The sequence below is a fragment of the Peromyscus leucopus genome, chromosome 10 (assembly GCF_004664715.2).
Source record: "Peromyscus leucopus breed LL Stock chromosome 10, UCI_PerLeu_2.1, whole genome shotgun sequence".
NCBI lineage: Eukaryota > Metazoa > Chordata > Mammalia > Rodentia > Cricetidae > Peromyscus > Peromyscus leucopus.
In genome coordinates this window covers 73,623,723-73,644,044 of record NC_051071.1, presented here as the reverse complement: position 1 = coordinate 73,644,044, position 20,322 = coordinate 73,623,723, and the positions used below count along the sequence as shown (strand labels likewise).

Here is a 20,322-nt window from a genome sequence, read left to right as displayed (position 1 = left end):
CAGGTTAAAATAAATTATATGGTCTGTGCCTTTAAGAACTAGCCTCACAAAGAAAGGGGAGCGCTCCTTCCAACCTCCCTGCTGTGAGTAAGAGATTTGGAAGAGCCTCCCCAGAGGCTTGTAAACTTAGAAAACATCTTACTTTTGCATTCTGTACCTAAAGTCTCCAGTGGCGGCTTTGGGGATGTGATCTAGGCACAGCAAGAACCTCACTCTATTGTCTCAAAAAGGGGGCCTTAGACAAAGATATCTCAATATAGATAGACCCAGGCCAGTTTCAAGTCCCCAGAAATGATGGTGCCAGCCCCAGGAACAAAAGAACAGAGTCAGGATATCTGATGGTAACCAATTAACCACGAGATGCCCCTCTCCGGAGATAATATGACCAGACCCCGGAGAGGAGTTGTAAAACTCCTGACAGGGCAAACAGATAAGCTAGAATAAGATAAAGTCCAGGCCCGGGAAAAACTGGTCCAATCAAGGATGGACCCATACTAACCCCCTCCCCTCTGAGAAATTTTATGGGTTTTGCCTATAAAAACTAACTTCCCCAAGAAAGAGTAACTCTTCCCTGCCTCACTTGAGATGGCTTGAGATGAGTTCCCTGTCATGACTTGTAACAGATAAACCTTGCTTTTGCATTCTGGTATGCTTGTCCTTGGTGGTCTCTCTGGGGGTTACAATCTGGGCACAACACTGATGAGGGGAATGTATATCCTATACCTGATGAGTGAAATTTTCTGTAACTATCTGTTCAGCCAGTTGAGTTCATAGTAAATTCTAATTTATAGTAAAGTCTAATGCTGAATTTTTGCCTAAGTGATCTTTCCATTGATTTCAAGTAAGTTGTTCAGAACTCCAACTCTTACTGAGGTAGTCTCTTTTTAACATCCATGTTTTGTTGAATATAATTGGATCTGTATGTATTACAGTGATTTTCCTTTGTCGAACTGTCATTTTTGTAAATATATAGTGATCTTAGAGGTCCTATTTTATACTCTATAAGTTAATTCTATTTTTGACACTTATAAGTGTATCTACTAATGAAGTTTGCTTTTTGTATATTTATTTTTTCAATATTCAATGCAAGTATTTCTTACCTATGAAGTAATTTTCTTATATATAGAGTCTCATGTTTATTTGTTTGTTTGAATTATATAGTTTGTATATTTTAATAAAAGAATTTGGCATATTAACATCAAAGCTTGTTATTTATACTTCAATAAATCCTATTGCCATTTAATTAATTGTATTTCTCATTTGTGTATCAATTGTTCTTTTCTTCTCTCCTATTGTTCATTTTTGTGAGTTGGTAGTATTCTCATTGCTCAGTTGACTGGTAAAAGCACTATTGAAAGAAATATTTGTATATATCTGTAAGGGGATTTCCAGAAAGAATTAATTTCTCAGTTCTCCATGATGTGGGGGTCTCCCTGTCACAGGTTCTCCTCACACACACTCCTATAGACCTTGCTTACAACGATGGATACTACCCCTTCAAATCATGGGCAAAATTCATCTATAATACCAACATTTGATTTTGGTGAAGGACTGGTCAATTTGATGAGTTATTACATAGTACAAGTAGCTTTTATAATCAAAGAGTTTCTCCAGATGACGCCTCCCAGAGTGATTTGAAAATGTATACCTTCATAGGAAAAACAAGGCACACAGGAAAACACAGGCAGATCAAATGTCAGTATCCAACACCTGCATGGGCAATCTTACAGAGATTGCTGACCTCAGGAAGTGTGATCATAGCGTTTCCTTGAGAGAAGGGAATATATATATATATATATATATATATATATATATATATATATATATATACACATGTACTCATCTACTTTTCAAGGCCTTTGTGGACTAAGATTCTGATAATAAGCTATTCAACTACTTATTAGGCTTATGAAAGGCCAGTGAACAGATAAATTAAACCAACTGGATGCGTTATGAGATAATATCACATAGGCAAATCTGTGTAACTCGTTCCCTAGGGACATAGATAGGAGGAGGCTCTTGCCTATGTGCTTCCCAGGAATTCTGTCAGTCAAGTTAGTTAAGTACACTGTCAAGATATATTAGAAACTGTATATCAGTGAATACATTAATCAGCATTCTTACAAAAACTCTTGAAAATTATATCTATAAAATACTTATAAACTGTGTAATTACTGCATCTTGGGTTTTGTGTTGAGAAGAAAGTTCAGACTAAATTTGCACTAAACCAGTGTTCTTGCTACTACTCAAATCTTTTACAAATAGAAAAGTTGTGCAAACAGGTCATTGACTCCTAAATTTACTTAATTATAAAACATGTGACATTAAACACTCATATGCAAATATGAAATAATGAATATTTGCTTTTACTATCTCTAGTCAGTTCCGAAGTTCAGTGCAGTCAATTAGTGTATTTGCTTTAACCAACTTGGGTTATATTTTAACTCATGATTTTTCATCTTAGATATAAGGATGAGCAATGACAAAAAGGAACACACTGTGAACAGAGGATTTGATTTCCTAGGATGCCTGTGAAGTGGATGTCTGTTCTGCTGCTCCTGCAGATGAGTTGCTACTTCAGATCTGGGAATTGTGGGAAGGTGTTGGTATGGCCGATGGAATTCAGTCATTGGCTGAATCTGAAGATAATACTGGATGAACTTGCACAGAGAGGTCATGAAGTGACAGTTCTGAGACCTGCATCTTCTATTTTTGTTGATCCCCAAAAATCACCTAGCCTGAAGTTTGAGACTTTTCCCACATCTCTCAGTAAAGACGATCTGGAAAAGTATTTCAACAAGTTTGTGGATGTATGGACTTATGAAGTACCAAGAGATACATGTTTATCATTCTCTCCTTTGCTACAAAACGTGTTTGATGAATTTTCTGATACCTATCAAAGTATTTGTGAAGACACAGTTACAAACAAACAACTTATGACAAAATTACAGAATTCCAAGTTTGATGTCCTTTTCTCGGATGCCATTGGCCCCTGCGGGGAGCTGATAGCTGAACTTCTCCAGATCCCTTTCTTGTACAGTCTTCGCTTCACTCCTGGTTATACAATGGAAAAGTACAGTGGAGGATTAACACTCCCGCCCTCCTATGTACCTATGATTCTGTCAGGATTAGGTGGGCAAATGACATTCATGGAGAGGGTGAGAAATATGATATGCATGCTTTATTTTAACTTTTGGTCCCAGACATTTAATGAGAAGAAATGGAGTCAGTTTTACAGTGAAACTTTGGGTAAGTTATGTTTCTTATCAGGAACTCATTGACCTAAATTTCATGAGTATTTAAATGCATTCTTATGTCCATGAAATGCAAAGTGAAGCTGTCTTTTATAGGTGATCCAATGTAATACAGTATTAGCTACCAAACTCACTAACCCTGTAAAAGCTCCCGATATTGATCAAATAGAAGCAGGCTGCAGTCCTGACACGGGACATTCTGGTGAGCTAGACAGTTGCAGAGATGGAAGCAGACTTCCCTAAGTGATTCTTTACTCATTTGACTGTAATTTTTCATCTGTTTTAGTAAGTCACTAGCTAGTTAACCAAATCTTGATTACTGTAGATTACAGGATGACATATTTTACAGTTTCAATATGTATGTAACACTCAAGAAATTATTTTCTTTGGCACAGGCCACTGTCTCTCTTAAAAATTAAACTGTGGAGTCTGAAAACATTACCAAATGATTAAGAGTGTTTTCTGTTCATTTTGAGTACCTGAGTTCTGTTCCTAGCACCCACCCAGGTTCAGTGGCTCAAAATTGCCTGTAACTTTGGCTTCAGGAAGCTGCTGCCCTTTTATGGCATCTGCAGTCGCCTGAATAAACATAGCACCTACTCACACAGACACATAAAGAAAAATATAAATCATAAAATATTTTCTTCGTATTTTCTAGAGAATTCTTGAAAGACACCATGTCAGTTCACAGGCTAAAAAAATGGAACTGAGGTTCTTGCCAACGCCACATTTTTTTATTGTGTGCTTTCGTGACATCCACTGTTCAAACATCACAGAAGCAGGGACACTCATGCACTACTTAGTCTGAGTTTTTTGAAGTCATTTTTTTCTCTTAAAAAATAAGACATAGTAAAGACAAAAAAAATTTCTATTCTCATAATTTCTGAAAATACTGTGATTGTTTATATAGGATAAGTACTATTAAATGTCTTAAAATGAAACAGAAGTAGAGACACTAACCAGAAATTCAGATGTTCATCAACTCTACAGCTCCTTAGGCAAAACAAGGAAGAAAGGATTAGCCACAAACTACAGTGACCCTGTCAATCTGGCCAGGGTACACAGTGTGGTGTGACTTTTGGAATGTGTGTTTATATTTGCAATGTTCCTTTTGAAGATTTAGAGAGGAGTAAAGTGTGTGCTCATTCATATAGTGGCTTAGTGGGTTATTTCAATGACTATTATTTCAAATTACTGAGGAAATATGAGGTAATTCTTAGAGTTTGCTTTAAAAATAAAGCAAAGCTAACATTTATATATATATTATGTAAGCCACAAATCCATTACACATGCAAATTATGTTACATGTCAATAAACACTGATTTAAATGCATATGTTCTACATCGAACATTACTTCTTTTCATTTTTAAGAAAATGTATTTTATATTCAGATGACAATCCTGTCAACTTTTCTCCTCCTCACATGCTCATTTTCTTCATCTAGGAAGGCCCACTACCTTAGCTGAGACAAGAGGCAAAGCACAAATGTGGCTCATTAGATCCTATTGGGATCTGGAGTTTCCTCACCCAACTTTACCAAATGTTGACTATGTTGGAGGACTCCACTGCAAACCGGCAAAACCTTTGCCTAAGGTAAATATGTTTTTGTAATCTCCTTTTCATTTGATTTAATTTCTGGTGAAAGTGATTCGACACTTCTTACATTTTTCTCCCAGTGATAGAGAGATATAGGAAGTGGAATTAAACATCCTGCTAACTAGGAGTTCAATAGACTCAGGAAAGAATGTGATAGACCTGGGAAATATTCATATCAGTAAGTTAAATTAAGTCAGTTAGGGTACTTGGTGGTTAGTCATTGGGTAAACCCCTTAGAAAAGAACTATGAGGATGTAAGTTTCAATCCCAACACCCATGTAAAAAGTTGGGTGTCCCAGAACAGTACTATGACATTAGTACTGAGGTTGCAGAAACAGGTTGATACTGGGAGCTTGCTGTCCACTAATCTGTTAAAAATAGTGAGATTTGTGTTCAGTATGAGACAGTCTCAAAAACTATGTTAAATATTGATGGAGGAAAACATCAGATTTTAATTTTTGTGTCCATGCACTTAAATAATGACAGGGATCCCCCTAGCACCCTCAATACACACACACACACACACACACACACACACACACACACACATGCACGCAAATACACACACACAAGCACACACACACATACAAACAGAGACATTAAGTCAGATAAACTTTTCACTTCAGCAACTGAAAACCATCAAAAGCTATGATGAAAATTTATCAAGGTAATTGTTTAATATCCAGAGAAATAGCATAAACATAGTTTCTATTCAACCAGTCAATTGTGGAAGTCATCTCTGAAAATACCCTATTTATACACAAAAATATCGGAAAACTATTATATAGTATATGTGTTTATCATGCAGTCATGATTATTTTATAAAGAACAAAAACATTTTATTAATCATAATAGGAAGTTTGCGTTGACTATCACATGTGTACATACTGCAACATATATATTATTTCATCAAACACTAGTTAAAAATATTAAATCAGCTATAATAGGAGGGAAATAATAGCAAGGGGAAAATATCACCCTTTCTGTAGGATGAAAACATGTCAATGAAGATATATAATACTTCATATATGATGCTTGCACTCCTGAGTTTTAATTTTGCGAGAGGAAAATATTTAGAATGTTTGAGGCACAATGTGTGAGTACACGCTGTATTGATGCCTACGGAGTTCAAAGTCTTTGACATTGCCATTTTTGTCTTCTATGTTTTAACACCACTATTCTAAAAATTCCTAGGAACATGTCAATTTTTATTCTCCTAGTTTTTCATTGAGATTTCATAAGTAACTTTTCTACAATTGTTATTTTGTCATGAAGCAAATTCTCTTCACAGGAAATGGAAGACTTTGTCCAGAGCTCTGGAGAGCATGGTGTTGTGGTGTTTTCTCTGGGGTCAATGGTCAGAGACATGACAGAAGAAAAGGCCAATGCAATTGCGTGGGCCCTTGCCCAGATTCCACAAAAGGTGAGGTAAAGTGCTCCATGGGAGGCAACTGTATACTAAGTCTGTGAAAGTCCTCAAAGGTCTGATTATAGAAATGACTGTGTGAAAGGTAAAGTTGTGAGAAAGCTCTCATCTACCTTAGCCACATTTAGAAACAGATATTCACAACAGATGAACAATGCTACAGTTGGCGTTTTTGACTGAGAGTGACTTGGACAAAACACTGTGATCACTGTGGGCACATTCTGAAAGGCTGGCATGATGATGACCTTGCTATCCAGAGTATGTAGACAGCCAAATTCTTCAGAATTGTTTGCTCTATTGTTGAATATTTAAAGTCACTGCATACATTAAAAATTTGGGGGGAAGTTAATTTGTATTTATTATTTTTAGCAGAATAACAGTAAGCAGATATTGAAAAAGTTCGAAGTGTAGCATGACTCTGCATCTTCATTTTGGAGTAGGCCTGTTTGTTCAGTTCACAGTTGAAAGGGGCATTTAAAGGAAGCAAGTCCAAGGGTCAGCAACTCCCAAAGTACATTTTTGGCTAATTGAGAGAAAGAGATAAAAAAAAAAAAGTTATGGACTGGCCTGACAATATGTGGAGGAGAAATATATAAAGGAAAGGTAGAGATGGGAGCTTCCCTCACAATGATCTCTGTGCATCATAAAAGGTGAAAGACAGGACCCTGCTTGTCACAAGTCAGAGTGAAGCTCCTACCATTCAAGGAAGAAATATGAAAATAAGACAGAGTCCAGAGGAACTTAAAGTTAAAATAAGTTTCAGAAGTCTCACTTCATAAAGCATACCACAAAGTAATTTTCTACAGATTAAATTTGAGTGTTCATGAATATTTTTAAGTTTTGTTTTAAGCTCTTTTGTTTTTAATCATCTACATTAATTTTTTGTTCGTTTACATAATTTTATAATCTATGTTAGATATATTGATAATGTTCTATTTTCTGAGATGGCCTAAGAATTCTAACATTAGCACCTATCATAGGCTTTGGTTTGGGACTGGTTTTCCTGTCACAGAACATTCTGAACTCTGAAGGAAGAACCTTTGCAATTCATTATAAAGACTACATTCCCATCAGCAGGACATAAAGTAGTTTCATTAAATTTGGGGATATTTTTCAATATCATCACTTGTGAATAATAAATTATTTGCCATCGACTGCAAAGAATCCTTGTAGAGATTAATATGCTCATCAATATCCAAATCAGTTCCAATCCAGGCCCCAAATAAGGTAATAATTTAAGAACTCCCTGATAAACCTCATAAAATGGGGCATTTGCTACATGTTTAACATCTATTTGCTACATTTAGTGAAGTTCTGAACTACCAAAAGGCTCAGTGTGTTAAATGTTTTTAGTGCAGTGTGATCAGCTCAGTTTAAATCCCCCAAAACCAAATCAAGTCAGAAACAATACTGTATGTCTGTAATGCCAACTCTCCTATCAGAGATGAAAGGCAGAAATAGGAGAATTCCTGTGGGCCAGCAGCAGAAAAAAAAAAATCAAACAGAAAATTAGATATTCTGTCTCCAACAGGAGAAACACCAGAATGAATACCTGAAGAGAGTAATCTCCATTTCACACAGTCACCTTGGAATGCTTAAAGATGCATTCACACACACAAATTGGCTTGTATATACTCCAACACAACCCAGAACACCCAGGGAGGGAAAGAGAGAATGAGACAGAGATGGGGGAAGGTGAATATGATAAAAGCACATTACATGAAAATCCCAAAGAAATGAAAAAGAAAGAGAAATTCTATTGTTCAAATTTAAAATGGTCTTATAATAAAAAACAAACAAACAAACAAAAAAAACCTCAGAGCCAGATACTGGGGTGAAATCTTAAAGATCAGAGAAGCAGAACAAACCACAACCAACCTCACCTTGCCAATACCTTAGCCGATCCTATTCCCAAGAATCCTCAGACTATAAGCCTCTGAGTCCTCACCTGAAAGGATCTCAGCTAAACTGCTTTAGTTCCTGTTTCCTCATGCCTTATATACCTTTCTCCAACCTGCTGTCACTTCCTGGGATTAAAGGCATGTATGCTTACACTATCTGGCTCTGTTTCTAGTGTGGTCTTGAACTCATAGAGATACAGACGGTTCTTTGCCTCCCAAGTGATAAGATTAAAGGTGTGTGCCACCACTGTCTGACTTCTATGTCTAATCTAGTGGCTGGCTCTGTCCTCTGATCCTCAGGCAAGCTTTATTTGAGTACACAGTATATCACCACAAAATGACAGTCTCACTTGGTGTGGTCATATTCATCATTTGGACAACAGACACAGTTCTAAAATGCAGATAATGCAGGCATGTTCTGAGCCTGTTTGTCCACAGAAATTGCTCTACAAAGATATGTCTTTGGGGGTGAAGTTGACACAGAAGGTGTAATGTCTTGTTTTAAAACCTACACTGTCACCATTCCAGAGGCAGTGGCACTTGGAAGAATAGAGCTGATAAAATGAAGCAGATTAAAATCTTATGCAATAGCCAGCTTTTTTTTGGGGAGGGGCGCACATCGAGACAGGGTTTCTCTGTGTAGTTTTGGTGCCTGTCCTGGCTCTTGCTCTGTAGACCAGGCTGGCCTCGAACTCACAGAGATCTGCCTGGTTCTGCCTCCCAGGTGCTGGGATTAAAGGTGTGCACCACCATGGCCTGGCCGCAATAGCCAGAATTATTCAGAGAATCAGACAATGTATATTCTGAGGGTTAAAAAATGTCATTTGAGTTATTATCACATACGTTGAAGCTCTATGCAATCATTATGAGAAGCCATGTGTGGCAAAAAAACATTTTCCATGGAGGCACCTAAAGGACAGTTTAAACATTATCTGGACGACAATGGCAAGCAGTCATGGCTAACCTGAAGTTCACCCACTCCTCTCTGCTACACCTGGGAGGAAAGCAAAAATACATTCCAGGAAATAATAGGATGAATGATGAAATTATAACAGTGTACTATCCTTCCATAGTAATCCATAAATGAAATTTGAAAATCTATAGAGGTCAGTAACTCTCTTTAAACTTATTGTTAGTTGGGGCAATATAATGCAGCAAGACTCAAATCCATATAATTGTTGACATTGGATCCTCCCCTGATTTACTAATTGAGAGAGAAGAGTAAGGTGTGCCATTAGTATTTTATGGCCATTTTGGTGTAAATAAATCCATCCCAATGCTATACTACCTGTAGGAGACAATTTAGTGGTGAAAATAAGTAGCTTTAAGGCAGCAAAGGATCCACACGATACACAAACGCCTCCTTCAGTTTCAATTCAAAAGCTGTAATTCTTCCTTTGCCTCTCTAGATAAAATAAGGACTGTCCAATGCTGTCTCTCCTGTCAGAGATTTAATAGATTGGTTAGCACATAATAAAGTATTCCTAGACTAGTATGTAGGCAATTAATATTCCCTAATAATGCTTGATAGTCATTGTTGAGTATTTTTAAATTGTCGAGTCTAATGGACATTTGTGGGGGCCAGAGGTGGTGGTTCTTAGCACTTGTTCTAGGAACTAGTTACCCCGGGTATTACACAGTGCATGATCATTGTACTTTTTGAGATGTAATAATAAGCCCATTTTTATGTAGCACATGTTGAATCATGTCATATATGGATTACAGCTCTTTCTCCTTGGGGGTGACTAACAGGATATGATCCATATAATGAATAATATTGAATGAAAAAAATAAAAAGGAAAGGTAAAGACATGACTGTCCCTAGGTATGGTGGAGGAGAAGGTTTATTATAGATATATGAGAGAGCATAGCCAGAGGCAGGGACAGGGACAGGGGGAGTCCAGAGTGGACATGAACAGACTGACCTGTGCCATGTGAGGGGAGAGGGGAGGTTAAGGGAAAGGGGAGAGAGGGAAACAAGTGAAGCAGCCAGGAGGTCAAAGGTACAACAAAGAGCGGGCATACAAAATGGTTGGATTATATAGGGAAGACCAGCCTCCTGTGCTGGAGAGTTCAGGAAAGGGGGCAGGGTATGCCAGCCAGAAGGACCCTGTGACAGATAGGGACTGAGGGATTGCAGGGAAAACCAGGAGGCCAGGTCAGCCTTGAAATGTGAAATAGGCACCTCAGCCATTTGTCCCAGGTTTGAAACCTAACAAATATAAGCCTGAGGGAGGGCCTCACTCACAGGCTCTAAAACCTTTCCTATATACTAGTGACAAGTAATAGAGGATTTGTCATGCTTTGAGGTAATACAGTTCATTGATAATCAGAGGCAACGTTTCTTTATGATTGAATGAAGGAACAGAAAAGGCCAAATGTACCTTATTATCAGGATGAATATGTATAATAGAAAAGCAACCTTTTAAATGTAAAACTATTAAAGGCCAATCTTTAACAATACTTGTCTGGTATTTTGACGTCTAGTCTACTATGTTCTTTATATATTTTGGAGGTCGGCCCTTGTCAAGTGTGGGGTTGGTGAAGATCTTTTCCCATTCTGTGTGCTGCCATTTTGTCTTATTTACTGTGTCCTTTACCTTACAGAATCTTCTGAGTTTCAGGAGGTCCCAATTATTAATTGTTGCTCTCAGTGACTGTGCTACTGGTGTTATATTTAGGAAGTGGTCTCCTGTGCCAGTGCTTTCAAGGATATTTCCCACTTTCTCTTCTATCAAGTTCAGTGTAACTGGATTTATGTTGAGGTCTTCAATCCATTTGGACTTTAGTTTTGTACATGATGATAGATATGGATCTATTTGCATTCTTCTACATGTCAACATCCAGTTATGCAAGTACCATTTGTTGAAGATGCTTTCTTTTTTCCATTATATAATTTTGGCTTCTTTGTCAAAAATCAGGTGTTCATAGGTGTGTGGATTAATGTCAGGGTCTTTAATTCAATTCCATTGACCCATGTGTCTGTTTTTATACCAATACCAAGTTGTTTTTATTACTATAGCTCTAGAGTAGAGCTTTAAGTCAGGGATGGTGATGCCTCTAGAAGTTCCTTTGCTGTACCTTAATTGCCATCATAGAACCTTCATTCAGTAACTGATGGAAGCAAATGCAGAGATCCACAGCTAAGCGCTGGGCCGAGCTCCTGGAGTTCAGTTGAAGAAAGGGAGGAGGGATCATATGAGCAAGGGGGTTCAAGATAATGATGGGAAAAACCACAGGGACAGTGGACCCGAGCTAGTGGGAGCTCACGGACTCTGGACTGACAGCTAGGGAACCTGCATGGGAGGGAACTAGGCCCTGTGAATGTAGTTGATACTTGTGTGGCTTGATGTATTGGTCGGGCCCCGGGAATGGGACCAGGATTTACTCCCGGTGCATGAATTGGCTTTTTGGAGTCCATCCCTATGGTGGGATACCTAGCTCAGCCTTGATGCAGGGGGAGAGGGGCTTGGTCTTGCCTCAACTTTGTATGCCAGACTTTGTTGAGTCCCAAGGGAGGCCTTATCCTCTCTGAGGAGTGTATGGGGTGGGGGAGGTAAAAGGGGAGTTGGAAAATAAAATGGAGGGTAAACTGTGGTTCCTATGTAAAGCAAAAAAAAAAAAAAAAAAATTAAATACTAATTTAAAAAATAGCTGTTTGTAGGCAAACCAGGCTGTAAAGTTCCCATTGGCCACAAGGTGGCATTAACATTTCATAAATCGATCAAAGAGCTCCATTTACCAGATTATTTTTTAATTAATTACAGAAAGAGGAGACTTCCAGGAGAAAAAGTGGGCTCTGTGTGCCCATTCTCCACTATTCTCTGACTAACTTGTGATTAGAAACAGGTCATTGAGGTATCCGGACAGGGTCACTAGATGTTTGTACAATTTTTGGCTCCTATGCAAAACCCAAACCATGCTTATGATCTTGTCCATGTGGGAATAAAAGTTCCCTAATCGCTTGTAACTCTTTTCTTAGTCCTTTTCAGTTTTGATAACACACTCTTTTCATCAGCAATTGCGATTGTGAAGAATGGACAGCATTAGAGGTGGGAATATAGATTTCTGCATGAACTTGTAGAAAGTCTCTTCCCCAAAGACTAATTAGAACCTGAGTAATGTAAAGCCGGAGAACTTCCATAAATTCTGGGCCCATACATTAAAATTTGTAGCGTTTTGTTTAATCTTGTTAGCTCACAGGTCCCAACCCACAGGTCCCAAAATCTGCATTGAATTTACCTCCCATAACAGGCCATTCAGGTGGTCATTATTCCATGGTTATAATAGAAACATCAGTTCCATGACCAATTAATCCTGTAAACATTTTTCCTCTTTTTTAAAAATCCAGTGATGGTTTATCATTTTCCTTAAATAAGGTGCTTAATGCTACAGTCTTATCTGTACTACTACATCCTCACTCACAAAGCAATTTTTTTTCATGAAGGGACTATATAAACAATAATAATAACTGCAATCATTTCTCCTGGCCAATTAGAAGGCACCGTGATTGTGACTGCAATTTCTCCTGTATAATCTTCATCAATGACTCCTGTATGAACTATGATTCCTTTCATGGATAAATTACTGCAGCCCAATACAAGTCCAAATGTATGAGGCAGTATAGGTCCCCCATATCCAGTGTGTAGCTTAAAGGGACATTGAAGAGAGGAAAGGACTACCAAAAGTACTTCCCTGAGGAGCATCCTGTCACAAAAGAATAGAGTGATTACAATCTGAAGTTGCCATAAATGTTATTGTTTTTGGATTTAAACCCTCTAGTTTTGGGGAGTCTTTAGGGGACCCCCTCAACATGCTTCCCTATTGTTGGCTGGTACTAATATTGTTTTCAGGCAATGTATTGCCATCCGTATTACATTTAGATCAGCATTTCTTAAGCCAATGTTTTCCTTTCTTGTATAAAGAGCGTTAGCCAGGAGCTCATTGATTTTGAACATTCAATTTTTGTAGGGTCAATTTACATTGCTTCTTTAAGTGGCCACTGTGCTAATTAATATCTGTTTTTGTACAGCATAGCTTTCTATAGCAGCTATTTTTTCTCTATGTTTGGAGGTCCCTACATTTCTACATTACTTCAGAAAGTCCACAATATTTTCTATCTCTCTTTGAGGCTTGATTAATCCTTGGAAATCTTCATTGAGGATGTCAAAAGCTAAGTGTTTTAATAATAACTCTTGAATTTGCTCCCCTTTTACTTGATTTTCAATAGCATCTTTGAGTCTATGAAATCAGCATAAGGCTCAGAGGGATGGTGTATATTTTTTATATAACTAGATCTGAAGTCAGACTCCATATAAGTTTTCATCCAGACAGCCATAGTTACATCCCTAATGTGTGGAAGAGCTTCAGGAGGCATATTACGCAGCTGATAATCAGATGACACCCATCTACCATTCCCTGTCATCATTTTCTATGTGACATTTCTAGGATTACCCCCCAGTCCCAGCTGTAGAACGTTTTTATGGGCTTCATCTGCAGGCCACAATTGCCACTGAAGAAGCTTGAAAGGGCCAAGAACCATTTCAACAATTATATGAAAATCATATGGCAACCATTGTGAATTATTGTTACAACCAAAAAGATATTCATTACTACATGGAACAGTAGGTCCACAAGAAGCACAAGAGTTCTTAAAATCTTTCATTATATCCATATCTAGTCCCTGACAATCATTCTAATTTTATTGAAATTTCACTGCAAATACCAAAATCAGTTCATGAGGCCAGGGAGATAATTGGTAAATTAATTCCTTGTCTACGTCATACCCTAGCTTGTCTAGGTTGTAAATTAGCCTTTTCACAGGCTCTCCTAAATCTTCATCAAAAAAAATGGAGAGAATTCAATATTAGATTAATTATCAGACTCCTCATCCCATGATTCAGGATATTCTTTAGGCAATAAAGGAAACATGTTTAGAGGAGACTCCAGTAAGGGAGCTGAGGGAGCCACCACCTGCACAGTTATCACTGGTGCTGTTTTTACTTTTGATTAATCTACACTGGGAAAATCTTGTCTTGTTTTTCCTTTGCCTCCTTTACCAGTTTTAAGATGTGATCCAGTTTATATTCATGCCAGGAATTAGCCATCTTTTCCTCATGGTTAATTACCCCCTTATCTTCCTTATGTATTTTAATAATAGTCCAAATCAATGCCCATGTGACACAAAATTGAATGAGATCTTTTCTCCTTATTTATATGCTTTTTCAGTATTCATTCAAGCACTGTCCCATACTTATTTATCTAAAGCCCTTCTTCTAGAAACTAGGGATTATAATCACAAGCAATTTGTATGGAGTCTAATAGCTGTGATGTTGGCAACTTGTGTTCTTTCTTTTAAAAAAAAGGATGCACAAGCCTCAACATAAGGCAAAGCCTTCCCTGGTTTCTGCCCCATTTTTCTCATTCACCTCCTTCTATGAGGATCCCCCCTCTCCTATCACATAGCCAATTTCAGCTCCCTGTTCAGAAGCCCCTTGTCACAGCTCCAGAGACAGTGGGTTCTGGGAGAATGGAGAAAATAAATGAGGCAGACTAAAGTCTCATGCGGTAGCCAACTTTATTCTGAGAATCAGATAATGCATACTCTGAGGGTTAAGAAAGGTCACATGAGCAAAGATCATATGAATTGAAGCTGTATACAGTCATAAAGACAAGTCATGTGTGACCAAAAAAAAATGTGTTTTTCCATAGAGGCTGCCTCAGCTAGGTTTTTATTCCTGTGAGGAGATGTCATGACCAGGGCAACTCTTATAAAGAAAGCATTTAATTGTGGTGGTGTACTTATAGTTTCAGAGAATCTGTTCATTATCATCATGAAGGGGAGCATGGTGGCATGCAGGCAGACATGGCACTGGAGCTGAAAGTGTTAAATCTTGCAGGCAACAGGAACTCCACTGAAAGTCACACTGAGGGAAGCTTGAGGAAAAGAGACCTCAAAGCCTGCCCCCTCAGTGACGCACTTCCTCCAACAAGGCCACACCTCTTAATAGCACCACTCCCTTAGGGGGCCATTTTATGCAAACCACCACAGAGGCACAGGAAGGGCAGTTTAAACATTCTCTGGATAACAGTAGCAAGCGGCCGTGGTTAGCCAGAAGTTCACCCACTCCTCTCTGCTACACCTGGGAGGAGGGTGAAAACACATGCCAAGAACAGTCATGTGTGTTGAGGAAACTGAGCTCACAAGACTCTTGTCCTGTTTTCTTAGAGTGGTCTCTCAAGCACTCAGAATTCTCCTCATATGTGGGGGCTGGTCCCCCACACTTATTTACCCCAGAAACTCTTGAGGAATGGGGGATAAGAGACTTATTAGAAATAGAGGTGGAGAGAAACAGAGAAAACACAGGATCGACTTAGGTGGGCCTTGATCATTATCCATATGGGCGCAGAACTTTATTCCAAAGGTCTATTTATAACAATGTCAAGGGGTGGAGCAAAAGACCTCCCCCTTCCTATTTACAAAATACCTGCATTCAGGCCCATGGTCCAGTCATCCTCTCTATGCAATCCTGCTGGTTACAGCCATGAGGAAGCCTAGTGTGCTACAACACTCATGGGACTCCATTCCTGGACCATGTTCCAACTCTACACAAGGTTACTCTGGGATGGGTCAGATGACTCCTTATTCTTGTTGGCCAACATGATGGCATTGTTTCAAAGAAATCCAGACTGCAGAGAATTGTAGATCAGGAATATTTGTCATAAATAAATAATCAAAGACAAAACTTTAAAATTCATTAAAAATAATGTAGAACAAGTAAACAAAAGTAAACTCTAAAGCATTTACAATATAATGATATTAAAACTAGACTATTAGAATTATCAAAATATATTTATATAAAATATAAATTATTAGTAATGTACCACTCTTCTCTGAAACTGAATTACATCACCATGGCAGTGTATTAAATATTTTCATGCATCATTAACTATCTCATTTGTCTAAAGATCTCTGCTTGGAAAATGATGATTATGTTCAACCAGTCTGAATGTAAAAATAAACACAGAAACTGTTGGCACAGTCTTCATTTCAGTCTCTCAACAGTCCGCATTGATCACCTCTTCTGATTTCTTCCTTCCTCCTTGGGCAGGCATTTAGCTATGTTATATCTAAACATAAAAGGCTTTATTCTGATTATTTCTGTTTTTGAAATTACAATATAATTGCCTCCTTTTTTCCTTTTTATTCCTCCCTCCAAACCCTCTCATATCCATGTTCCTTGTGCTCTTTCAATTCACAGGTCTTTATTCATTAATGTAGTTACACACATACATGCAATGTATATACACTTAGATTCCTAAATATAACCTGTTCAGTCAGTATAATATTAAATTTGGCTCTGGCTATAAAAATTATCTAACATTTAACAGGTACTTTGGAGATTTGATGGTAAAACACCAGACACCTTAGGACCCAATACCAGAGTCTACAAATGGCTCCCCCAGAATGACCTTCTAGGTAAGACTCTGGAAAGCAAACCTATCCTAGTTGACTTCAAAATACCTTATATTGTATTTAATGAATGTATTATTTATTTAAGATAACAAGTTCTCATGTATACTTGGTCTTTTTTTAATGCTCATTTCCTCTTATCTGCCATGTACTCCATGTGTTCAACTGGAAATCAGTATTTCATAGTTCAAGTCTCAAGTCACAAACCAATCTGTGAACATCTCTCTGTAAATTTAGTATCTTCTTGCTCTAAGACAGGAAAACATTTCACTTAACTCAGGTTAAGGGCATAAGAATCTTCATGCTGGTTTTCTTATGATGAGGAGGGAGGGGAAACTCCAGTACTGATTTAAACTAAATAAATAAATTTAATTAATTAAAAAAAAATCTTCATATAGAAAAATCTTCTTTCAGTTCCTCATAGTATACATTTCTCATTTCATGTCTAAGTCAGCTAATTAATGCTAAGCAGAATTCATCTTATTCTAGGTCATCCAAAAACCAAAGCCTTTGTAACTCATGGTGGAGCCAATGGCGTCTATGAGGCGATCCATTTTGGAATCCCTATGGTTGGCATTCCTTTGTTTGGAGAACAACATGATAATATTGCTAACATGGTGGCCAAAGGAGCAGCTGTTGCATTAAATATTAGAACAATGTCAAGGTCAGATTTGCTCAATGCACTGGAGGCAGTCATAGAAAATCCTTCGTGAGTATAACATTTTAAAAATGTGTATTGATTATTCATTTATTTATTATTCATTGTGCTTTTTACTGAAGACCAAAGGAGCAAGAATTATCCTGAAGGCAAAAGTAATGGTAGGTACAGAGACAAATTAGAACATGATTCAGTGTCATAGTTTTTCTCTCTCTTTGCTTTACAGAGATATGAACCACCATGGAGACTTGAGAGGAGTTTTCCTTCTACTGATACCTCTTAACACTAGTGTGCACTTTGCACACAAAGTTATTAGTAATTGCTTATGGATAACTGAAGTTTTATATAGTCAAAGAGTATCTCATTTTGATATATTTGGTATTTAAGGCTTAGCCATCTCCAAACTCTACTTTAGGAATATTTGATCTTCTCCAATTTTTCTTTTTACTTGCTTAATCTTGCATGCTCAAGGAGCTCAGACATGCCTCTGAAGATCTTTCTAGTTATGAACATAAGACATAATTCATTTTCCTTCTACTTTTGTGTAATTATCTTTACTATCTACACAAAAATTACACACGTGCATTTTTCATTCATTATGTAAGTTGATGTAAATTTTACTTCTTTCAGCTATAAAGAGAATGCTATGTGGTTATCAACCATTCACCATGACCAGCTCGTGAAGCCTCTGGACAGAGCCATCTTCTGGATTGAGTTTGTCATGCGCCACAAAGGAGCAAAGCATCTGAGGCCACTTGCGTTTAACCTCACCTGGTACCAGTACCACTCTCTGGATGTGATTGGATTCCTGCTCGCCTGTGTGGCAGCCATGGCTTTCCTTGCCATAAAATTCTGCTCATTCATTTATCAAAAGTTTATAAAAATGGGAAAGAAAATGAAGAATGAGTAGATCTCATTGAGAATGTACTACATGAGCTATATTTCAGCATCATTCTAATTTATGAACTGCCTTCCAAATATTCACTGATTAATTTATCAAGTCATATCTTCTTTGGAGAGACAAAAGGGAAGGGGAAAATAATGTAATTATATTATAATCTCAAAAAATAAAAACCGTAATTAAAAGGGAAAAGCTGAGCAAGCTATAAGGAACAATATGGTAAGCAAAGTTCCTCCATTACATCTGCTTCAGTTCTGCCTTCTGATTCCTGTCTTTAACCTCTGACCTACTTTTCCTCAGTTATGGACATGGAGCTATGAGATGAAATAAACCCTCTGCTTTCTCAAATAAAAATGAATATTTTGAAAAAATTCAAACAAAGGAGAGGCCTGGGCCTGGGCAGGGGCAGGCACCACTATGATGAGTAAATACGTGGTGGAGAGACAGGAGAGGAAGAGAAGTGGAAGCAGCTTGTGCTCTATGAAGAGAGGCAGAACTGCAGACGTGAAGGCAGCAGGAAACAACCCCATGTGAGAGGCCTGCACTGCCACCTGAGGTCATGGTGGTATCTGTGATGCCACAGAGGGCCATATCTGGGTCGGTGGACTTTCTGTATCAGGGGTCTGTGTCAGTGTTCATGGTGATGTGGACCTCCTTGGTCTGGCTGCCATTTGAGGCCAGGTTAATGTCTGAGTACTGTGCTGAGCTGGTCCAACCACTCACCAGTCACCACACTGTAGCACCATTGGTGACATGAGCACAGAAGAGAAGACCCTGCCCCCTTGCCTGGGCAGTGTGGGAGAGCTGGCTCCAGATGAGGTGTGGAAGAGCTATCTCATAACTTGGTATGGGAGAGCTGGCCCTGCCCCTCATCTGAGCAGTGTAGATGAGCTGCCCCAGGTAGCATGGGCACAGGAGAGACAGCCCCACTCCTTGCCTGGGGACTATGGGAGAGTTGGCTCTGATGCCACGGGCAAGGGAGAGCTGGAGGGCTGATCAACTCAGTTACCACCCAGGCCCAGATGTAGGGCTTTGAGCTGGCCCATACTACCATTTATGAACTGCTGGAGTTCACGAAGGGCCTGGACCTGCAGAACCAAAGTTGAAGGATCTCCATGACACAGGGCAAAAACAGGATATCCTAGAGGAGTTGTAGTGAGGATCCAGTACCAATAGTGTAGCAGAAGCCAGAGGCCCTGAACCAGACCAATGACTCATTGTAATCAGCATTTACTAGTAAGCTGTTTGTACAAAAGTGTATACTGTATGAGACACCATGGCACACTGCAGCTTCTACCATGAGATTTTTTTTGTAATTTTAATTTCTTTTGTGTGTGTATGGTTGAGTTATAGGGGTGGAAGGTAGATATGGAAGGACTGGGAAATGAGTGGGATTGGGGTGCATGGTGTGAAATTCACAAAAAAATCAATAAAAAATTATTGGAAGAAATTTGGACAAAGAAATCAACCATACTCTATTATGAAATAACGGTGTGAAAAAAACTGAAAAGAGTAATGACCTCATCCTGTCCTACCTTCTCATATTCGTAGGTGTCATGATTACAGCTGGATGTTGAGTAATTACATGTATATGAGTGAGTTAGATCAATGATTAATTAAAAAAAACTATAACTGAAAAAAATCATATATTTTATCATAATATCATATTGATAATTGCCTCAGAATAGGAAAAGCAGACAAGGTGAAGTGGAATTGAAGAAAAGAATGAAATTGTATTGTAAAAGAGGGGGGAAATGTAAATAAAATGTACTCTCTTTTTTGTGAAAATGCTTGAAGAAAGAAAGTTCTATATTTAATAAATTTGGAAATACACTCTCTGGCAAACATCTTTCCCCAGTTAGCATTTTTTTCAAAGATCAAAGTTTATGGTTAAGGATAAATGTTGCTCTCACAATTGCACTTTGCTCATCAGCTGTACCGTTTGAATTAGGCAACCAAGTAAGAGTGAGGATGCGGAGGGCAAGGCCAGTGGGCTGTGAGGACCTCAGCAACTAGCTTGCTCAAAAAAGATTTGTTTTTTGAATATACTCGGTTTATTCACAACAAACATTTATTACAATGTCATGTTAATAAAAGTCAAACAGAAGCCTCA

The 20,322-nt window shown here is 38.2% G+C and overlaps 1 protein-coding gene across 2 annotated transcripts; it reads left to right on the top strand.

Moving 5' to 3' along the window:
* Positions 1 to 2,476: 2,476 nt before the first annotated feature.
* LOC114707555 (UDP-glucuronosyltransferase 2B17-like) lies at positions 2,477 to 20,054 on the top strand. 2 transcript variants are annotated; one of them, XM_028890351.2, is made up of 6 exons: positions 2,477 to 3,249; positions 4,699 to 4,847; positions 6,142 to 6,273; positions 16,569 to 16,656; positions 17,140 to 17,359; positions 17,939 to 20,054. In XM_028890351.2, exons 1-6 carry the CDS (start codon positions 2,526 to 2,528, stop codon positions 18,216 to 18,218), a joined length of 1,593 nt encoding a protein of 530 aa, XP_028746184.1. In that variant the 5' UTR covers positions 2,477 to 2,525; the 3' UTR covers positions 18,219 to 20,054. The 2 variants fall into 2 exon arrangements, with proteins under 2 accessions (XP_028746184.1, XP_028746244.1); XM_028890411.2 differs by lacking the exon at positions 6,142 to 6,273.
* The last annotated feature ends 268 nt before the right edge of the window (positions 20,055 to 20,322 follow it).

Coding starts and splice junctions, on each gene's coding strand:
- LOC114707555 (XM_028890351.2), top strand. CDS start 2,526: ATGCCTGTGAAGTGGATGTCTGTTCTGCTGCTCCTGCAGATGAGTTGC. Junction 4,848..6,141: donor CGGCAAAACCTTTGCCTAAG/GTAAATATGTTT, acceptor TTCTCTTCACAG/GAAATGGAAGACTTTGTCCA. Junction 16,657..17,139: donor CCCCCAGAATGACCTTCTAG/GTAAGACTCTGG, acceptor ATCTTATTCTAG/GTCATCCAAAAACCAAAGCC.